Raw genomic sequence first — 23,277 nt, 5'->3', positions numbered from 1 at the left:
TATCAAAATGACAACCTTACCCAAGGATATCTCTCCTAACATGAGGAGCTTGAATGATTTGCAGTCTTTCAGGATACTCTTTGCAAACACAAACGTCCTCAAGAAAATTTCATTTAAGATCCTCCGAGATAGTATGCAGGTACTTCAAACCATTCAAGAAAATGTGTACTATGATATACTTAATATACATAGAATCTCTACCCATATGACCCCAGCAATAGATAATCAATGATTCTTAATGTAACATGTTGCACCCTTACCATCAAATTAGTTATCCTTTATCTGTGTGTACCCAAATAAACTTATGTTGCAATTCCATTTCTCTGTCAACTTTTCGAAGTACTTCTGTGTATCTCAGTAGAGATTTAGTTTCCAAAAGTGACAGCTGATCAAGGGGGAAAGGTCACCCAAGTATTGGACAAGAAATAAAATGAAAAGATGGTGAATGTCATAAAGAGAGATGAAAGAGTGGCAGGTGTTAACTTTTTCAGAACTGTGCTTGTATAGACACTGCTTCCATGCCATTGTTGGACCCCAAACATATGCACGTGGAGAATTCTTGGTGAGCTTTCTAACTTCAAAGGAATTGGAAATTCCCAGTTCACCAGTGCTATATTATGGGGTATTGTTGGTAATGAAAAAGTTTCAATGTGTACTCAGTGCATTATGGGTTAAATTTAAGAAAGTACTGCAAGCTCAAACGCAACCATAGGAATAACATGTTGAACAAAGCAGACACCAGAGTGGGACTGCCCCCAAGGGGTAGCTGGGCATTGTGCCAGAGGCCTGTGGGGTAACCTGTCCTGTTGACTCTTTTCCAGGGTCGGAAGAGTGAGCGGAGCAGCCACAGTTGCTTAAAGATGAAGCCCAGTGAACTTTGGGGACGAAGACCCCCCCCCCCCAGCAGAGACCTAAAATGTTTCAGATTGTACATTTAAGAACAAAATAAAATTAGCATTCTTAGTGGAATGTACAAAGCAGAATTTCATCTCATTCAACCTTTTCCTTCACTCTCTCCCTAAGCTAACAATCAACATATGTAACTTATTAACATAACTGAGCATGAACATTTCTTATTATTGCTCAATCTTTTTATATCTGCTACATGAACATATTTGTCTTTTCTCCTGAAATATTCATTTGCCCAGTTAACAAAACTTCATTTACTTAAAATGTTTTCATAACAATTCTAAAGACTCATGAATTCCATCGTGTTGTGAGTGTAAGAAGAAGGATTAAAGCATAGGGGAAACATGATGAGAGTTTGGATGTGATTACTTTCTTATTCTTACTTTCCTATTCTTACTTGACTAATTCAGGATATTAAAACCACTTTAGGCATTTTGACAAAAGTCAGTGTAGCTCTTTTTTTCCAGTCAAAAGAGAATAATTTTCTATATGTAGGCAGTTTGGAACTTGTACTTCAGGACGTTGAATTTGGTCTTTGCTCTTTAGTGGCAGGGAGAGAGGGAAGAAAGGTCCCTGTGTTTACCCACTGAATAAATATGCCTGTAGGCAAGGCACTACTCACTGCTTTAGTCCATGGACTTTTTAAACATCAACCTTGGCTGCTTCACAATTCCCATGCTAATCAGCTCATCTTCCTGCTCAGGTGCCTCCAGTTCTGATACTACAGAATTATTTGGCAAACGAAACCATCCATAACCCAGCCAAGAAGTAAAGATAAAAGCTCCTTAGTGGTGAAAAAAATCAATGCCACAAAATTGATGCACTGTAGATTTCTTCATATGAGAGTCCTTGCTAGGTCCTTTCAATTTTAGCAATTTTACCGATCTGGTTTTTCAATTCACAAATGATTAAAAAGAAAAAAAATAATGAGGTTACTGTTGCCACAGCTTCTTCTTATTATTAACCTTTATTGGGTGTTACTAGCTTCCAGACACCGTGCTAAGCCTTTTACACACATTATTTCAGTAAATCTTTGTAAGAATAAAGTTAAATACCATTAACAGCTCCATTTTACAGTTTCATAAACTGAGGTTTAAACTCTAACTTTAGAGGGACTAAGTAAGTTGCCAAATTTGCATATACTTAGTTAGCACAAGTATATTGGAAGTAATGTGATGAGCTGTGTGACAGTTTTATAGCAAAGGAGTAGAAAATTACAAAAGAAAATGAAAATAAAGAAGTTGGAAAACGTGCAATTCAGAGGGTTTTTTAGTGTTTTTTTTTTTTTTAATTTGGAGACAACACCACTTTATACCTCTCAGTAGCTTTCAGAAGTCAATATGGTATTGCAACTAGCTAGTTTATGTAAGAGTGATCCCAATTCATTAAAACCTGGATTATTACCTTCACAGTAATCTTAAGAAGGTATGAAGAAATGTAATATATGCTGTCAGTACTTCTCTGAGTTTTTCTATTTGGTAAAGTAACCATCACGTGTGTGCTACAGTTTCTCAAAGGGAAGGAAGCCTTCATTTATCTGAAGAATTTACATAAGTAGAACATGTGAAGCCCTGATGATGGTGGTATATTTATATGTGGTATGTTTCTAAAAAGTAACATTGAAAGGGAGGAAGGGAATAAACTCAACTTGCAAAAGATTTGACTTTCTTTTTCAAAAGACTCTGCATGCAGATTCAGCTAGTCCAGTCTGGCAATTTGCTGTGGTTTGGTCCTATTCCATCACCAGGGTTTATCCCATTTTGCTGACTAATGCAGAATGGACCATTCTTAAAGGAGATTTTGGACCATGGCTGGCTTACGTGTGATTTGAGGCTGCCGACTATAACCTCCAATCCCAGCCCTTACTGGGATGAAAATAAGTGCCCTGAAGCCTTGCCTAAGATGGTCATATGGCCCATGCCCAAGGCATAACCGTAATCTGCCACAAGAAGAGGAAGTGAGATTCTGGAGATCCTGTGCAGGATCACTTCCCAAGAGACCAGCCCTTAATTAACTACCTGGGTGCTTCCCGGGGCATCAGAGTGGCTGGACAGAGCCTACAAGTCCTAAGCCAGGGCATCCAGAAAGAGCATGGACCCTGCAAGACCGCTGCAAGTACTCATCAATAAAACAGGCATCCCCCACAGTCTCACTCAATTATAACTTGTCCATATCTGTCTATGGTAAAATTTCCAAGAAAAGTTTGCCAGGAAGGACCCCAGGGACTGAGTAGGTGGGCAGGAAAGGGGGCTGAGGTGCTGTAAGCTGCTCTCTGAGTGAGAATGAAACAATTGGCCCAGTGTGGGTAGAGTAAGGGTAGGTTATGTGAGACAGATATAAAAAATCAAGCCCCAAACCACTGTGGTCATTCAGAAATGTTTGCAACTTTTCACAAGGGCAGTGGTATTACTCCTAATTTCCTGGCCAAATATTTATTAAAGGAACCAAGGACTGAGTACATGAGGCTGCCTCACACCAGCGCAGCATCCCACTTTCCTTGCGGCTCTGAACTGTGAGGTACTGTCAAAAAAACTTCTTCCACACTCGAAATAGCTGCGTTACAGAGGAGAGTTGGAACGTGTTCTGGGAGTGGGTGTGTTTGTTTGAGTTCAGTGTGTGCAGAAAAGGCAAGCCTCCACAGCCATTCACACACTTTCCTCCTCAGCGATGGGTACGCAGACAGCCGAGCTCCTGGACTAAGTCTCTGAATGGTAACGTACACTTATAAAGATTATTTTCTTAACTATTTTGAGGCATTTTATAAATAATATGCATGTGTCTGCTGAGCGCATATATATATTTAGTCAACTTTTGCTTGCTTTTTCCTGAGGCTGGTCTTGTGCGGTTACTTATGTGGCATGATTTCTGAGGTGTCAGAAAGAGCTCCCCCCTACCTCCTGCCCTAGTCACCCAGAAATATCTTTTGGGCTGGCCCACCACAGAGCCTAAAGTCCCCATATTGCTCAAACATTTGATTTAGTTCCTGAAAGCAGCTGTTAAAATCCACGTGTTACTTTGGGATCTGGGGCAGACATTAGAGATTAAAGACTACGTAAAACAGAAAAAAATATGGAGAAATTGCTTCTGATAGAATGTTAAGTTTCAAAAGTGAATGCACAATCAGGTGCTGTTCTTAAAATGCCACGGGGCCAGAGCCAGCATTTATACCCCAGGTCATGAACATGCGCCTGTGATAAAAGAAACCCAGCACTATTGGGCAGACTTTGTTCTGATTTATGTTACGTAAATGCTTTTCACAGTTCTGACCCTCAGCTCGCACTCTCTTTACAGTGTATCTGACACTTCCCCTTACTGAGCTGCAGAGGCTCCCAGTGACCTCTTGGTAATCAGCCTTGGCGGGGCCCAAATCCCCACCCCTTGGAAAACTCACGGAGCCTGACGTCTGCCTGTGAGCGGCTTTCAGGAAAGACCTCACAAGCGCCCACCCAATCTCCCTTAGTAGCAAATTGCCAAACCAAGCCCATTTCCTCAAAAGATGGTAGAGGACTTAGCAGCCTCTTATATTGCTCTGAAATTAGAGAATGAAATTCTGCAGGCCCAAGTGCAGCGATTGATGGAAGAAAATGCTGCCCTCCAGGCCCAGATCCCAGAGTTCCAGAAATCCCGAGCAGCCAAGGAAGATGAACAACTCCAAAAGCCCTCCGATGCACAGGAGTCCCAGAAGTCCCCAGAGCTCTTGGGTTGCCCCGCAGCCTGGGAGCCCCAAGAGTCCCCAGAGATCAAGGAGCCCACAAAGCCCCTGGGTCCCCCCACAGCCAGGGAGCCCCAGAAGCCCCCACAGACCAAGGAGCCCCAGGAGCCCACAAAGCTCCTGGGTTCCCCCGCAGCCTGGGAGCACCAAGAGTCCCCAGAGATCAAGGAGCCCCAGGAGCCCCCCGAGTTCCTGGATGCCACAGCAGCCCGGGAGCCCCAAGAGCCCTCAGAGATCCAGGAGCCCACAGAACCCCAGCAACTCTCAGCCTGGGAGCCTGCAGCATCCCAGGAGCCCCAGGAGGCCCAGAAGCCCCTGGAATCTGCAGCAGCCCCAGAGTCTCTGGAGCCCCCAGCAACCTGGGACCTCCAGACACCTCCAATATCCCATGAGCTCACCACAGCCTGGGAGACCCAAGAGCCCCCAGATACCCAGGATACCCCAGAGGCCCAGGAGCCCCAGAATTCAGAGTCCCAGGAGTCCCCCAATACTGAGGAATCCCAGGAGGCCTCAGAATGCCAGGAGACCTCGGCACATCTGGAGACCCTTGAGCTTCCCTCTCCCCAGGAGACTCTGGAACCTCGAGTGCCCCAAAAGCTCCTGGATCCCTCAGAATCCCAGGAGTTCCTAGAATTCTCAGCAACTCCCCAATCCCTGGAGGGCCTAATAAATATGGAGACAGCAGCAGATCCAGGTTTCCCACAAGCCCTCAGTGGGTTAGAGGTTGCAGCTGTTCCACTAGAGTACCCTTTAGCCTTCAGTGGGGATGCCCAGAAGCTTCCTGAGTTTCTGATTCAACTGAGTAGTTACATGAGAGTCAGAGGGCACCTGTATCCCACTGAAGCAGCTCTAGTGAGCTTTGTGGGCAACCGCTTCTCAGGTGAGGCAGGAAGATGGTTCCAGCCCTTACTAGATATCCAAAGCCCTCTGCTGGAGCAATTTGAAAGTTTCATACAAGTGCTGCAGGATACTTTTGATGATCCAGAAAACATAGAAGATGCCAACCACTGCATCCGTCAGCTCTGCCAAGGGGAGGACCCTGTCTACCGGTATGCAACCCACTTCCACCTCATTGCTCAAGAGTTGAGCTGGGATGAAAGCACTCTCTGCATCCAATTTCATGAAGGTCTTCCCAGTTCTATTCGAGATGAGCTGTCCCGCAGAAATTCAGCCACCAGCCTGTCTGATCTGATCACTCGGTGCATCAGCCTAGAAGAGAAGCTAAGTGGTAAGCCTGATCTCAATCCATCAGGGCAAAGCTCCTCTGAAGATAGAGAGAGCCCTGAGCATCCACCATCTGCAAATCAGCCTGCACAAGCTGCAAGCAACCGCCCACACCTCAGTGAAGCTGAACGGGCCCGTCGCCGCGAAGGCCACTTGTGTCTCTACTGCGGTCATCCTGGTCATTTTGCCAGAGATTGTCCTGTCAAGCCTCATCGTGCCCAGCAGGCGGGAAACATCGAGGCCCGGCGGTAAGGGGGATCCCGGGCGGGCCAATCTACAAATATGCGTCCCCCTCTCTTCCAATCTCCATGTCCCGTACCCTTTGGCTGACTGTTGAAATCCGACTAGGAAGACGACAGTTCTTTGAGCAAGCAATGGTGGATTCAGGCTCCTACAGAAATAGCATTGACCATTCTGTGGTTCTTCGCGAGAAGCTTCCCATTCGCAACAACATCTTTCCTCTCATGCTGGAAACCGTTGATGGTCGCCCACTGATTAATGGACCCATAACCAAGGAAACACCACCTGTCGAAGTTAAAATCGGGAACCACGTCGAAGAGCTCCAGTTTGACATCATTCATGCACCACGATACCCTCTAATCCTTGGAATCCACTGGCTTGAAACCCACGACCCAAACATCGAGTGGAGTACTCGCACTGTGTCCTTTCCATCACGTTATTGTCACTACAATTGCTTCAGGCACAGGTGGAATAGAAGACGTCGTGATGAAATAATTGCTGGGTAGATCCTTTGTCCCAGTGACTGGTCCTGGCAACCTGTCTTCTGTTACCTCAGCTGTCATCAGCATTTGCTGCTCTCCGAATCTGCCACTGAACCTCTGGCTATGAACTAAGGCTACCTGTACAACGACCCTGCCTCTCGGATCATGGACTGTACCTGATGACTTTGTGCTGCTTTTTAATTTTTTTTTTACCAACCCTGCATGCCCCCCTCCCTGAACCCTGCAATATGTGGGGCCACTATAATTACAAAGTATACTAACACTATGCATGAAAATAGATATTAGAAACTAATACTTAGGAAATGTAGCTATTAGACTGACTTGATTTTTTTTTCTAATCAAGATTTTGTTTATCACAAATATTGCAACTTTTTCATGAAGAAAATAAATCTGCAAGTGATATTTTTAAATAATCAATAAACATTGGCAATTGTACTTGTGTTTCAATTACTTCTTAATGGAGGAGAGGGCATAAGAGGTTAGTAAATTGGGAGAGACAGGGGAATTAGAAAAGGCTCAAATTTGAGTGAGGTCCTAACCTACTTCCAGGGGTATTTAAGGTCAGCAGGTGATAAGCTAGGGGGAGGTGGAGAGAATAGAGAACTACTAGGGCTGGGATTGGGTGAGGTATGGGGAAAGGAGGAGGTAAGGTTGGGAGGAGGATTTGGGGGAGATTGGGAGGAGGTGGGAGAGGGTTGAGACGAGGGTTAGGAAATCTGGGGGGTGTTGAGGGCATAGGTAGGGGAGGGGGAAATTCCTAAAAATCATAAAAGGAGCACTGACAGAGACACTGAGCAGCTCTGAAGGCAAGTTTCTTGAACTTCACAAGTTAACCAAACAAAAGAAGAGCACTGGATCAGGTAATGGGACCCCCTCAGTGTCTCAATCTTCCCTATAAAATAACAAGGTCTTATTTTTGCTGCAAGGGAATTTGCCCTAGAGCTCATATCCATTAACCTACTGCTGCCAGTGCACAGGAACAAGGTGGCAGGAATACATTTTTACACCTATGGGCTGTTAGTGGCCAACTGCACCTTTCCTACCCTCAAAAGTTGCTCTTTCCCTACTAGCTGCATAACACACCAGGAAAGTCAAGTCATGGGAGAGAATTTATGCCCTTGTGAGCCTCAGAGGGGCTTGTGTCCTGAAAAATCACACACACACACACACACAGGCAAAGTGTGGAGGAGATAAAGGTGGTGAGATCTCCAGGTAAGTATGAAGAGTGTTCCAAGTAGACCCTGATGCCTTCCTCTGTGTTTGCAACTCTCCCTTGAGAGTACCTAGACAAATGATCAAATAAATGATTATAATTCCAGAAAAAAACGGGAGGAAATTACCATCCACATGGTAATTTTGCACACATTAATTATCTCATTACCCCCAGTACAAGCCAGTAACCTATGTCTGTTTGCTCCTGTTTTATCAAGGAATCAATACTTTTGGCAAGGTTAATTCACTTTGCCAAAGCCACACAGCTAGTGAGTGGTAGACACCTGTTTGGCTTTGAGAGTCTGCCATTTCTCCCATAGTTTACCAATCTCCCTGATGCAGTGGTGAGTGCCAAGCAGGACTGCTGCAGCAGAGAGCTATGTGGTCAACTGCAGGGACCATCTGTATAGCAGTTCTTTTCTCTAGTCCCCTTTATCTCATCTCCAGTTCCCTTGTCACCCTCCAAACTTCCTTTTTCATGTATTAGATTTTCTTTTGTGTAACTAGTGGCACAGCCCCCTTTTCAGATTCCATGGTGGTGTATTTTATGAGAATTGACAGTCTAGGAAGAGTTAACTGGAGGACCTATGCATTACTTAACAGCACCGCCCCTTGAATTTTCTGCCTAGCCACTTCCATAATCAATTCAAGTCCTGTGCAGCCTTCATTTCCACTTGGTCTTGACCCCACTGCCCTCCCCTTCCTTCCCTGAAGAGTCTAACATATTTTGGTATTATACACTACCTTAAGGTATGCGGGAGTCTTTCCCCAGTATATGCCCTTTATTCCTACCACCCCACCCCAACCCCACATATGTAGCATGGGTACAGGGACAGAATCATTTAGATCCCCACCATTGATATCATTGCCTAACGAGGTTCCTGGCACCTAAAAGCTTCTTCATGGTGACTGATTCAATTACATTTAGTTATCTTTAATCAGAGAGAGCGGCTAATTTGTATACTATGCTTCTTGGTTTTTTTTTCCCTACTCAGTTACTCACCTCTACTCCCAAGACCAAATAGTTTGTCAATATGAAATTCAAGAGAAAAAATATGTAAGCTGCTACAAAATTTAAAAAATGCCTTTTACTGATCAAGCTTCTCTAGAGCTAGGAAGACCAAATGTGTTAATTTTCCCAGGACTGAGGGAATTCATAGAACACAGGGCTCTCCATGCTAAAACTGGGACAGTTCTCAGGAAACTGAGATGGATGGTCAGCCTACATGGACCCTAGACTTTTCTAACTATAGAGGCTTATTTACCAGAGCACAATTCTTTATGTCACAAACAGGATCAAGTATCTAATCATAGAACCATACTTTGTGACTTGAAAAAGACCCAAGTGTATTCCCTTAGTTTAATGGATGATGGAGCTGAGGAGGCCCAGAGAAAGGAAAATTACTTAACATAGCTCAGTGTCATCCTGCTCTCCTAACTCCAAATCCAGTGCTCTAATTTAACCATGAAACTGTTTTAATCCAATAGTTACAAATCCAGTCTGTGGACAGCACTGAGTTCAATACCGTGAACAGTGTCTAAAGTACAACATGAAAGGTTTAGGCCGGCGCCGTAGCTTAACAGGCTAATCCTCTGCCTTGCGGCGCTGGCACACCGGGTTCTAGTCCCAGTTGGGGCGCCGGATTCTATCCCAGTTGCCCCTCTTCCAGGCCAGCTCTCTGCTATGGCCTGGGAAGGCAGTGGAGGATGGCCCAAGTGCTTGGGCCCTGCACCCGCATGGGAGACCAGGAGAAGCGCCTGGCTCCTGGCTTCGGATCGGCGAGATGCGCCATCCGCAGCGGCCATTGGAGGGTGAACCAACGGCAAAAAGTCCACTCTGCCTGTCAAAAAAAAAAAAAAAAAAAAGAAAGGTTTATAATGTGATCAAGGAGAAAAAATAGAGTTAACATAGATAATCGAATGCTAATTCTGTGGTAACAAACACACCAAACTGAAAAGTACCAGCTGATAAGATTGTCAACTTTCATTTAATGAGCATTTTTTAAATTTTTATTTTTATTTTATTTGAGAGAGAGAGAACCTACATATACTGGTTCACTTCCCACAAATGTTTGCAACAAGCCAGAGTTGGACCAGGCTGAAGCCAGGAGCCCAGAACTCAATCTAGGTTTCCCACATTGGTGACAGGGACCAAAGTACCTGAACCACCTCCAGCTTCCTACAAGAGTGTACATCAGCAGAATGCTGGATCAGAAGGAAAGGAGGCGGATCTCAAACCAGGCACTCCAATATAGGATGCAAGCATCCCAAGTGGCACCTTAAACCACTACACCTAATGCTCACTGCAATTTAATAAGCATTTGCTTTGTGCCAAACATTGTGCTGGGTAATTGGGGTCTTTTCAAGTATCTACAAGGTAGATATTATATTAGCCCCAAATCAAATAATTACAGGTCTAACTGTTAAGATACTGGTGAGGATCCCCACATTCCACATCAGAGTGCCTGGGTTCAACTTTTTTTTTTTTTTTTTGACAGGCACAGTGGACAGTGAGAGAGACAGAGAGAAAGGTCTTCCTTTGCCATTGGTTCACCCTCCAATGGCCGCCTCGGCCGGCGCACCATGCTGATCCGAAGCCAGGAGCCAGATGCTTCTCCTGGTTTCCCATGGGGTGCAGGGCCCAAGCACTTGAGCCATCCTCCACTGCACTCCCGGGCCATAGCAGAGAGCTGGCCTGGAAGAAGGGCAACCGGGACAGAATCCGGCGCCCCAACCAGGACTAGAACCCGGTGTGCCAGCGCCGCAAGGTGGAGGATTAGCCTGTTGAGCCACGGCACCGGCCTGGGTTCAACTTCTGACTCCAGCTCCTGATTCTAGCTTCCTACTAATGCAAACCCTGCAAGAAAGCAGTGATGGGTCAAGTACTCAAGTACTTGAGTTCCTGCCAGTCATGTAGGAGACCTGGATTGAGTTCCCAGCTCCTGGCTCTGTCACCCTGACCATTTCAGCCACTTGGGGTGTGAACCAGTGGATAGGGATCCCTCTCTCTCTCTCCTTCTCCCTCTGAAATTAATTATTTTTATAAAAAGAATTGAAGCCCACTAAAGTGAAATCACCTGTCACAGGTCACATTGCTAGAACTAGTGGATTCATTTTTTTTATTTGACAGATAGAGTTAGACAGTGGGAGAGAGAGACAGGGAGAAAGGTCTTCCTTCTGTTGGTTCACCCCCCAGATGGCCGCCACAGCCGGAGCTACACAGATCCGAAGCCAGGAGCCAGGTGCCTCCTCCTGGTCTCCCATGCGGGTGCAGGGGCCCAAGCACCCAGGCCATCCTCCACTGCCTTCCCAGGCCACAGCAGAGAGCTGGACTGGAAGAGGAGCAACCGGGACTAAAACCCGGCGCCCATAAGGATTCCAGCACCGCAGGTGGAGGATTAACCAAGTGAGCCACGGCGCCGGCCCAAGAACTAGTGGATTCTAAATTAAAACCATGACCTGTCTCACTCCAAAGCTGGGGTTCCATCCAGTGTTCTGGGGTTCTATGCATTGATTCTCATTGCTTTACTCTTCTTTAACTCTCTTTATAACAATGAGTCCCTAGACATGAATTATAGTATCATGGTAAAATATACTAATTTGTTAAATAATTCATTCATTTTTTTTATCATTCAACAAGCATTTATTGAATGCCTTCCACACAACAGGCACAGGCCATGGTGAGGAAAGGAGAAAAGAGAGAGGAAAAGTGGTAGAAATATATCTAAAGTATGACTCATGGTTCTTGGTCTGACCACAATTTAACAAGGGAAGCTGTTTTAACACAGTGCTGTGATATCCAGACATAGCTGTACTTCTGCTAGGGACTGAAGGAATGCATTTTGATCTAGGCCTTGGTGGAAGCTCATTGTAGGTTCAGTGAAGTACAAATAAAAAAGCAAGCTGAAGTGGAAAAGTACAGGGCCTTGAGAAAAGACAGTTCTGTGAGAATAAGTGTGTGTGTGTGTGTGTGCATGTTTGTAGAATGAGGTGTCAGTAAACACTTATCAAGAAAATTGGAAATCTGTGGTTAAAGACCCAATCTATCTGGCTAAGGAGGGTAAACTTTATCCTATGGGTGATTTAGATGAGGATCATTGTTTTTCCTTTCTTTCTTCATTTTTAGATTTGCCTGTATTTTCTTCTCCTGCTATAAAGTAAGGCACAACAAATTCCAACTGCAACAAATTCAAATTTATCAGTAATTTATAGCATAAAGAGTAGAAGATTTCCCTTTCTTCCTGTCCCCTATCTCATAAAACTAGGAGTTTCTCAAGTAGGAGAGAAACATGATTATTTATGTTTTAGTAGTTTGATAGTGATATGGAAATGACAAGAGACAAAATGGCAAATGCCCTCATTCTGTTAAACCTGCTTAGACTTTATGAAGATGGGTTTGAATCATCAGAGGCAAAGAACTAAAAGTAAATTAAGCTCAAATTTTCCTCAAATATTTGTTGTGGGCTTAATATGTGCAAGGCTTTGAAGCCCACATAAACAGAGGTAGGACAATCAAGAATTTTACAATCTAATAACAGACAAAAGCTCATGAATTATTTTAAGAGCTACTTTTTCATTTGGGCCTTGTCACTTTGAAATTGTAAAAAAACTCTCTAAATGAAGAGGGGTTTTTTTACTAAAATAAATATTTTGTAATATTTGACACAGGTGAAAAGAAAACAGTTATGTCTTTAGCAAACTTTTGTAAGTTTAAACTTTAACAAAAAAGTATACACACACACTTATAGCAACCTTCATTCCTGTTTTCTAAAAATATGAAATATTTCATATTACATGATATTGAACTGTACCTGAAATAGTCATTATCACTCCATAGAAAGATATTTATAGATATATAGATATTCCAGTTCTTAAAATGTCTATATGTTTCTAAAATTGTTTTTTAAATATTTTCTAGGATAATTTTAAAAATTCTTGGTGTAGTAAATTTTGACATATCACACTCAACCAGATATCAAATGATAAATGATAAGAGCAATATGAGTCAGAGCACAAGAGGTCATGGTGTTAGGATTAAATTCTTAAGTTTGCTACTAACTAGCTGTATGATTTATTGAACATTAAAAGAACATAACGGTATTTACCTATTTCACAAAGTTAGAAAAAGTACCAAATGGGAAAACTCAGGTTAAAAAAATATTATAAATTTTTAAATATTATATAAATAAAATTTATTATAATAAATTTTATTTGTAATAATGACCCCCTGTTTAAATTCCTGTTTAAATTCATTGGAGTACATTTCTATTTTAATTTCACAGATCTCTACCACTAAAACATAATTCCTGTGTTCCAGATATTCTATTTTATTATTAAATCAAGATTCAATTAAGTTTGATATAACAATCATATTAAGTAGTTTTTGTAGTGCTCTTAAAATCACAGCATTGGTTAAAAAAATACCCACACTATATTTACCCAAACACTATATTTTCTAAAATGCCAATTCCTTCCTGGGGCATATCAACTACATGATAAGTTACTCTAAGTGATCAGAGCTTATTTCTTTATCTATTTAGCCCAACCTAAGGAAATAATTCTGAGCAGATTAAGTTTCGTGTCTTCACTAAGATAAAAATTAAATTAAAAAAGCAAAACCCACAAGACAAGTTACCTTTTTCACCTCTATTTGATATGATTTCTATGAAAATAGCTTAAAATTGAAAGGTCAAATTACATTGGCCTCTGAGTAAGTCATAATGTCTGTAGGAAACAACTGCCATCATCATTTAACATGACTAACAGGGCCTCACCTCGGTTGGTTGCACTGATTCAGATGTGTGAGAAAGTTTGGAAAAGGGCTTTCATTTGCAGAACATGGGACATATTCCAATCAGGCTGGTGGGGAAGTCGGGTGGTGGGAGACAATTGCCAACAGTAGTCAACTAATTGTGTCTGACTTGGCTCATGTGGAGGGGCCATTATGTATTCCGATACAGAGGAAAATGGGATATGGCACAGAAACACAGAACAGTCATATGTGCACAAGACATCTGGCAACCTAAATTTCACATGAGAAAAAGAAAGCATGAAATTTTACAACCACACAGAACAGAATGTCTGAAACGCTATAGCTGAGCTCACTGTTTTGCTTAGTCTTTCACATTGCTTTTTTCCTGTCAGTTATACCACAGATACCACATAATAGGCAACAAGTGAACCAGCTGCATTGCCAGTGAAGCTTTTCTGATTATTAGAAGAAAAGCTGACTGAACTCCAACAAGTTAAAGGCATTCTCAGAAATGTAAATACCAAAGGGAATTTCCATATTTCAACTTCTATTTCTTAACACCACCTTCTGTTGCAAAATTAGACATGTGTTTGAAGTAATGGGGGAGAAACTAATCAGAGTCAAGTCAAAATAAAATCACACTTAAGAATTAGCAATACTTTAATGGAAAATGTTGATATGTTCCAAAAACTTTTTAATAATTATGCTAAAATACAATCAAGAAAATATAATTTCTGGCATGGAAAATACTAGAAACCATGGTCCCAACAGAATGCTCTCTCCCTCCTCCCAAGTTCTGCTTTCTTTCTAGGCCCTTTTTCTCCTATGGGTCTATTAGAAATCTGAATAATAAAATACTCAGAATCAATTAACTGTTAATCAATTACATTATGAAGCCTTTCTCTTCACTGCCTTTCCATCAGGGGAAAAAAGAGTAGGTCAGAAAACCTGCAGTTAATTTAATAACTTTGTTTTTTAAAAAAAAACAAACTATTTTTAATAATGCATTGTTTTACAGATGAAGAATGTACAGACAGGCAAGAGCTAAAAAGCTTTATATAGCAAAATAGACAGAGGAGCAGAGGAGCGGTCAGGAGACCTTACATTCACATTTAGTTTCAACTTGCCCTGTAACTTTAGATGAGTTAATTGCTTCTCTCCTGAGGCTTGGTTTCTTCATAGGGAAAATTATGATAGTTATGTGTATGCTGTTTACCTTTATAACATTACAAACAGCAATTTAGTTCTTTGATAAACATTTGACACATTCTGTTATATGCCAGATACTGAGCTAGGATCAAATGAGAAAATATCAAAACAGCAAGTCTAGATACGTTAGAGTGTAAGAGTTACTCCAAGGCTGCACAACCCTCCAAAGGAATATAACTTTTGCAAAAGAAATAGATAAAAAGGGACTTTAACATGACATGACATTTCTTTTCCTATTTTATATTGTAGGAAAGTTTCATTATTATTTCATGGCTGTCTAGCTTGTAAAAATTAGAAGAATTGCATAAGAATTAATGTTTTTCCTCCCCATTAGGTATGCAAGCTGTCAGTTGATTATTGTTCAAAAGTACATACATGTACACTGCATAGCAACTATAATTATTACTACTACTGCTTATTCTCCTTAAAAATTTTTATTTATTTTCATTTTATTTGAAAGGCAGACAGAAAGGAAGCAGGGAAGATTTCCCATCCACTGATTCACTCCCAAATGCTCCTAACAGCTAGAACTGTGCTAGGCTGAAGCCAGGATCCCAAAACTCCATATGGGTCTCCCACATGGGTGACAGGAGCCCAAGTATTTGAGCCATAATCCACTGTGCATTAGCAGGCTGCTGAATTGGAAGTGGAGGAGCTGGGACTTGTGCCAGGTACTCCCATATAGGGTGCAGTCATCCCGCCTGGTGTCTTAACCATTGGGCCAAATGCCTGCCCAAGTTCAGTCTTAATTGCTCATTCACAAAGAAGAGAAAAGGGGGGCACTTAAAAAGCATCTATTGTTAGACACATCCGGTACTAAGTATTTTATGTATGAAATCTCATTTATCCCTAAAAGAATTTGACATGGTATGAATTATAGTCCCCATTTTATGAAGTAACTGAGTCCCAATGACAGGAAGATCACCTAGGAAGGACACATGAGGGGCCTCTGTTGTGGCATAGCAGGATAGGCCAAAGCTTGCAACGCGCAGCTACTCTACTTCCAATCCAGCTCCCTACTAATGCTCCAGGGAAGGCAGTAGAAAATGGCCCAAGTACTTGGGTTTCTGCTACCCCCACACACAGAAGACACAGATGGAGTTCCTGGCTCTTGGCTTCAGATCATCCCAGTTCTCTGGGGAGTGAATCAGTAGGTGGAAGATTCTCTCTCTCTCTCTCTCTCTCTCTCTGTGATTAAAGAAAAAGAAGAAAGAGCTGGTGAAGCTCTAAGACAAACTCAAAAATATTTTTTTTCTAATCCCATGTGTTTTCTATCCCTTAGAACAGTAGAGATGGAATGGTCCATATTCACAGATATAGACATTGCAGCCCTGAGAAGTCAGACTATCCATGGACACTTTATAGCAACTTAGTAGCAGACCAAACCTAAAATGCATGTAGGTTTATTTTTTAAGATTTATTTATTTATTTACTTGAAAGGCAGAGGCAGAGAGACAGAGAGAGAGAGAGAGAGAATCTTCCATGCACTTTGCAAATGGCCACAACAGCTGGAACTGGGCCAATCTGAAACCAGGAGCCAGGAGCTTCCTCTGGGTCCCTCACACGGGTGTAGGGGCCCAAGAACTTGGGCCATTTTCTACTGCTTTCCCAGGCCATAGCAGAGAGCTGGATCGGAAGTGGAGCAGACGGAACTCGAACTGGCGCCCATATGGGATGCTGGCACTGCAGGCGGCAGCTTTACCCACCACGCCACAGAGCCAGCCCCCTTGCTTTTCCTTTAAATTTCATTAAATAAATATTTTGTGTCAAATATACTCATAAAGTATAAAAATTATTTGAATAATAAACAGTATAATTCTTAAAGTTTATGATTTATTAAAAATATTTTCCACAGGAACCAAATTAAAAGGAAAAAGCACTTTCAAATATAAACTTAGTTGAAATTGTTTTTCATTTTTAACTATGTGTCAGTTTGGCTAGTAGTTTCCTGCCTATCTTTTAAAAATTAAGTTTGCTTCTTATTTATTAGTTTTTTAAGTAAAAGAGAAAACATTGCCAAAAATGACATTAGACCCACACCACACACAATGTTACATACCAATTACACATAAAAGAAGTCTACATATTACTGCATCCAACCACAGTAGAATACACATTCTCCAAGCAAACATGGAACATTCTCCAGCACAAACCATATGTGAGGCCATAAAATAAGCATCAACAAATTTAAAAGGATTGAAATTCTACAAAGTATTTTCCAACTACATTGAAATGAAATTAGAAATAAAGAAAAAATGAAATTAGAGAAATTCACAAATATGTGGAAATCAAACAATAAACTTCTAATAACCATTGGGTCAAGAATAAATCACAGGGGAAATTATAAGATACTTTTAAATGAATGAAAAGGAAGTCATAATATTAAAAACTATGGGATTCAGCAAAAATAATCCTTAGAGAGAACTTCATGTTGTAAAGGCCAAATCAATAATCTTTCAGCATTAAGAAACTAAAGCAATGAAAACTAAACCCAAAGCAGGCAGAAGGAAATAATAATTAGAATAAAAATCAATTAACAGGGAATAGAAAAATAATAGAGAAAATTAGCAAATCAAAAAGTTGGTTCTTTGAAAAGATCATCAAAATTGGCAATCCTTTAAATAGATTGAATAAGAAAAAATAGAAGATTCAAATTATTGAATTCTGGAGTGAAAGAAAGACATTACTATCAACCTTACAGAAATAAAAAGATTCATAAGGGAATACTATGAAAAATTATATACCAATAATTAAGTAACCTAGGTGAAATTGACAAACTCCTAGAAAGACATAAATTACTGAAACATATACAAGAAAAAATAGAAAATCTGAATAGATTTCTAGTATAAGAGGTTGAATTGTTAATAAAAAAAAAATTATACAAAGCCCAGTAATGGTTTCACTGCTGAATTCTAGCAAATATTTAAAGCTATGCTTCACAAAATCTTCCAAGGAAGTATTGAGAAGGGAACATGTTCCAATTCATTTTATGAGGCCAGTTTTAAACTCATATCAATGCCACACAAAGGGGACTGGTGCTTGGTGTAGCTGGTAAAGCCACCATCTGCACAACCAGCATCCCATATGAGCATCAGTTCAGGTCCCAGCTGCTCCATTTCTGAACCAGCTCCCTGTTAATGAACCAGAGAAAGCAGTAGAAGATGGCCCAAGTCCTTGGGACCCTGCGCCCACGTGGGAGACCCAAAAGTAGCTCCTAGTTCCTGGCTTCGGCCTGGCCCAGTTGCGGCCATCTGGGGAGTAAAGCAGTACATGGAAGATCTCTTTCTCTCTGTCTCTCCCTCTCTCTAACTCTGCCTTTCAAATAATTTGAATAAATCTTTAAGAAAACACACACACACAAAAAAAAAAAACATAGCAAGGAAACCATAGATCAATACCCCTTATCAATTATAGATGCAAAAATTCTCAATAAAATATTAGCAAATGTAATCCAGCAATATATATGAAAGATTATACATCCTGACAAAGTGAGATTTATTCTAAGAATGTAAAGGCATTTCAAAATCTGAAAATCAATTAGTATAATAAAAATATTAATAAATAAAAGTACAAAACAGTAAGTAAAGGCAAAACTACATAATCATATCATTGGGTAAAGAAAAAGTATTTGATAAAACTCAACACCTCTTCATGATAAAACCGTCAACAAACTCCAAAATACAAGATAGCTTTTTTAACTTGATAAAACCATCCATGAAAAATCTACATCAAACACCACACTTAATTGTGGAAGACCAAATGTTTTCTCTCTATGGTCAGACAGATGACAAGAGTATATCCTCTCATCACTCCTCTTCAACATTGTAGTGGAGGGTCTAGACAGGGAAATTAGCAAGAAAAAAAGAAATAGTATAATCAGAATTGGAAAGAAAGAAGTAAATTCAGCTCTACTTGAAGATGTCATGATCCTGTATATAGAGAATCCTATGGAATACAATAAAAATATTATAATAAGTGAAGTTAATAAAAATAGAGGATAGAAGATTCATATACAAGAATTAGCTTATTTTTACACACTAGCAATGACAGTTTCTAAAATTAAATTTAGGAAGCAATTTCATTTACAATAGGAGAAAAAAACCTAGGGAATAAATTTAACAAGAGAAATACAAGATTTGTACACTGAAAACTATAACATATTGTTAAAAGAAATTTTAAAAGATCTAAATAAATAAAAAGACATTCCAGGTACATAGATCACGAGACTTAATATTGAAATGGAAATATTCCCCAAATTGATCTATAGTATCAACACAGCCCTATATAAAAACTAAAAAGATTACAGATGGCTTCTTTGCTAGTTCTAATTAAAATTTATATGGATATGCAAGAGATTGAAACTAGCCAAAATAATCTTGAAAAATAACAAAATTGAAAGACTCACAAATCCTGATTTCAAAACTTTTTTAAAAAATATATTTATTATTCATTGGAAAGGTAGAGTTACAGAGAGGCAGAGGCAGAGAGAGAGAGAAAGAGAGGTCTTCTATCTGATGGTTCACTCCCAAAATGGCCACAAACACCAGAGCTGGGCCTATCTGAAGCCAGGAGCCAGAGCTTCATGCAGGTCTCGCATGTGGGTGCAGGGGTCTAAGAACTTGGGCCATCTTCTACTGCTTTCCCAGTCCATAGCAGTGAGTTGGATCGGAAGTGGAGCAGCAGGACTCTAACCAGCATCCATATGGGTTTCTGGCACTGCAGGCGGCAGCTTTACCTGCTACAGCACAGTGCCAGTCCTCTGATTTCAAAATTTATTACAAAGGTATAATAATCAACACAATGTGGTACTGGTATAGGATATATAGCTCAATGAAACTAAACCCAGAAATAAACTCTCACACACAAGGTCAACTGATTTTTCAAAAAGGATATCAATGCAACTCAATGGAGAAAGAAAAATATTTCCAACAGATGATCCTGGAAAAATTGGCTATCTACATAAAAAAGAATTAAGATTGACCTCTACCTAAAACAATACACAATTTAACTCTCACAATATAATGAAAAGCTAAATATATGAGCTAACCTATAAAATTGTTTGAAGAAAATATAGGATTAAATACTTATAATCTTGGGTTAGGTAATGGTTCCTTTGATATGACAACAAAATATAAGGAATAAAGGGAAACAGAAGAGAAACTGGTCAGCATAAACATTAAAGGCTTTGTGTTTCAGAAGGCACCATCAAGAGAGTGAAATGAAAACACACAGAATGTGAAAGGTGCAGCCACTTTAAAACACAATTTGGTAGGTCCTCAAAAAGTGAAACATAAAATTACCACATGACCCAATAATATCACTCCTGGTTATATACACAAGTAAATTGCAAATGTCTTCACAAACAACTTGCAAACAAATGTTTGTGGCAGCATTATTCACAGTGGACAAAACATGGAAACAAATCAAAATGTCTATTAACTAATGAATGGATGAACAATATTCACAACCCATACAATGAAAAATTATTCTGCCATAAAATCGAATGGAAGGAGCAATTAGCCTAACAGTTAAGATGTTTGTGTCCCACATCAAAGTGCCTGTGTTTGATTCCCAGCTGAGGCTCCTGACTTCAGATTTCTGCCAATGCAGACTGTGGGAGGCAGCAGTGATGGGTCGAATTACTGGCTTCCTGACTCACATGTGGGAGACCTGGATTGTATTCTAAGCTCCTGCTTATGGCTCCAGGACAGCCCCAGCAATTGTGGGCACATGGGGAGTAAACAAGCAGATGGAAGCTTGCTTTCACTCTCTTTCTCTTTCTCTCTCTCACTTTCTGTCAAAAAAAAAAAAAAAAAAAAAAAAAAAGAGGCTGGCGCCATGACTCACTAGGCTAATCCTTCGCCTGAGGCGCTGGCACCCTGGGTTCTAGTCCTGGTTGGGGCACCAGTTCTGTCCCGGTTGCTCCTCTTCCAGTCCAGCTCTCTGCCATGGCCCGGGAGTGCAGTGGAGGATGGCCCAAGTTCTTGGGCCCTGCACCCGCATGGGAGACCAGGAGGAAGCACCTGGCTCCTGGCTTCGGATCGGCAAAGCGCGCCGGCCATAGCGGCCACTTTTGGGGGGTGAACCAACAGAAAAAGGAAGACCTCTGTCTCTGTCTCTCTCTCACTGTCTAACTCTGCCTATCAAAAAAATGGAATGAAATACTGATACATGATATAATATGAATAAGCTTGGAAAACATTATAGTAAGTGAAAGAAACTAGTAACAAAGACCAAAAAGTGATCATAGATTTGATGATGAATATCTAAAATAATAAAATCTGATAGAAACATTAAAATAAGCAGACTAGAGGTTGGGAAGTTAGTAAGAGAGGTAGTGGAAGTGAATGACTGCTAATGCATATGGGATCTGTTTTAGAGGTGTTGAAAATGTTCTAATATATAGTGGTTATGGTTGAACACAATTCTGTGAATATGCTAAAAACCATTCAACTACCATTCAACTGTATACTTTAAATGAGTAAATTTTACTGTGTGTGAATATATTTGCAATAGCACTTGAAAAAAAAAGCTAGGAGAAAAATATCACAAGTAACACATTTAGTAGCCTTCATCCTAGTTCCACCTTTTTTTTATACTTGCTGTGCATTTTGAGAAATCTACTTAATTTTCCTGAGTCTTGGGTTCATTATATATAAAATGGAAAGAAAAAGTCCGTAGAATTGTTGTGACAGTTAAGTGAGGTAATACATGTAAAGATCTAAGCACAGTGACTGGCACAACAAAACAAATAATTCAGTTAAGAAATGGGCAAAGGACTTGAACAGGCATTTTTTGAAGGATGACTTTAAATGGGCAACAGACAAATGGAAAAATGCTCAGAATCACTAGCTATCAGTGAAATGCAAATCAAAACCACAATGAGGTTTCAACTCACCCTAGTGAGAATTACTCTCATACAGAAATCAACCAACAACTAATGCAGGTGAGGATGTAGGAGAAAAGGTACCCCAATCCACAGTTGGTGGGAATGTAAACTAGTAGATCCATTGTGGAAGATAGTATGGAGATACCTCAGAAATCTGAAAATAGATCTACCAAATGACCCAGCCATTTCACTCCTGGGAATTTACCCAAGGGAAATGAAATCAGCACATGAAAGTTATCTGTACCCCCATGTTCACTGCAGCCCAATTCACAATAGCAATGACATGGAATAAACCCAGATGTCCATCAACTGATGACTGTATAAGGAAATTATGGTATATATACACTAATCAGTGGTCAAAAAAATGAAATCCTGTCTTTTACAACAAAATGGATACAACTGTAAACCATTATACTTGGTGAAATAAGCCAGTTCCAAACAGAAAAATACCATGTTTTCCACGATCTGTGGTAACTAATAAAGTATCTAAAATGTAATGCATTGGAGTGAAATTGACATTTTGAGATTTGATGATTTTTTACAGCCTTTATCTCTACTGTAGGGGAACAGTAGTTTTTTTCCCTCATACTATTTGTTGAACTCTTTACTTGGTGTAGAGTTAATCTTATGGCTGACTATAAAGTAAACTGAAAATAGATCTTTGTAAAAATTAAGAGTGGGAATAGGAGAGGACGAAGAAGAGTAGGAGCATGGGCAGGAGAGATGGAAGGGTGAGAAGAATCACTATGTTCCTAAATATCTATATATGAAATGCATGAATTTATATACCTCGAATAAAATTAGGAAAAAACTAAGTAAATCATTACAAATGATAACAAATAGAAAGAGGATGAAAAGAGAAGTGCTCACAGGCAGAAGCAGCTAGGCAAATGAAATTAAACTGAGTGGTCTCAAAAGGCTTCTGAGAAGAGGTGACAAACATTGGGACAGAAGGATGAAAAGGAAGTGGCTATGGAATTAGTGATGGAACCTATCACCCTACATTCTATGGGCCCACTTGGGACTTGAGCTGGAGCTACTGTGGATAGTTTTGTGTGAGCTCAGTTTCAGGTCATACAGGCAGCACCACCAGTCTAATAGGTGGAATCTTCCCACTTTCTATTTCAGGCCCTGTGCTAAAGCCTGAAAGCCCACTCAGCCATGCTCAAGGAAATTTAAGGAAGTTAATACCACTATCAGGCAATCTCAACTAATAGGGAAACTACTGGATAAGTGTTCTAGCCTCCTTTCCTACTAGAGTCAATTCTGGGAGGCAGTCTCTATGTTTCTGTCACATCCTAATAGAATCAAGCCCCCCTTAACCCTATACATGACTTCAATATTGCCCTCTAATACTGGCATTTCTCCCTTCTCTGTCTTGTGCTCCCTGATCCCTTATTCCTGCTGCTCAGGCTCACCTCCAAGACAAACTACCAATATTCAAGTCCTCATATCTCTGGCTGATTTATCAGTCTGGTGTGAGAGAAGGATTTATAGAAAAGGAAGAGAAGTTGGAATTATATTTTTTAAATGTAGTGAGAATTTATTGAAGAATTTCAAATATAAAATGTGTGTGTGTGTGTGTGTTGGGTTCAAATTTTAAGATAAGTTATTGTGGACAAGTGAA

The 23,277-nt window shown here is 40.5% G+C and overlaps 1 protein-coding gene across 1 annotated transcript; it reads left to right on the top strand.

The window, feature by feature from the left end:
• The first annotated feature begins 3,599 nt into the window (after nucleotides 1-3,599).
• On the top strand, nucleotides 3,600-6,097 carry RTL3 (retrotransposon Gag like 3). The gene is made up of 2 exons (XM_062183649.1): nucleotides 3,600-3,620; nucleotides 4,201-6,097. The coding sequence occupies exon 2, from the start codon at nucleotides 4,406-4,408 to the stop codon at nucleotides 6,095-6,097; it is 1,692 nt and encodes a 563-aa protein (XP_062039633.1). The 5' UTR covers nucleotides 3,600-3,620; nucleotides 4,201-4,405.
• The last annotated feature ends 17,180 nt before the right edge of the window (nucleotides 6,098-23,277 follow it).

This window comes from Lepus europaeus, chromosome X (assembly GCF_033115175.1).
Source record: "Lepus europaeus isolate LE1 chromosome X, mLepTim1.pri, whole genome shotgun sequence".
Lineage (NCBI taxonomy): Eukaryota > Metazoa > Chordata > Mammalia > Lagomorpha > Leporidae > Lepus > Lepus europaeus.
Note: the sequence above shows the minus strand (reverse complement) of the source record. Positions and strands in the feature narration are given on the sequence as shown.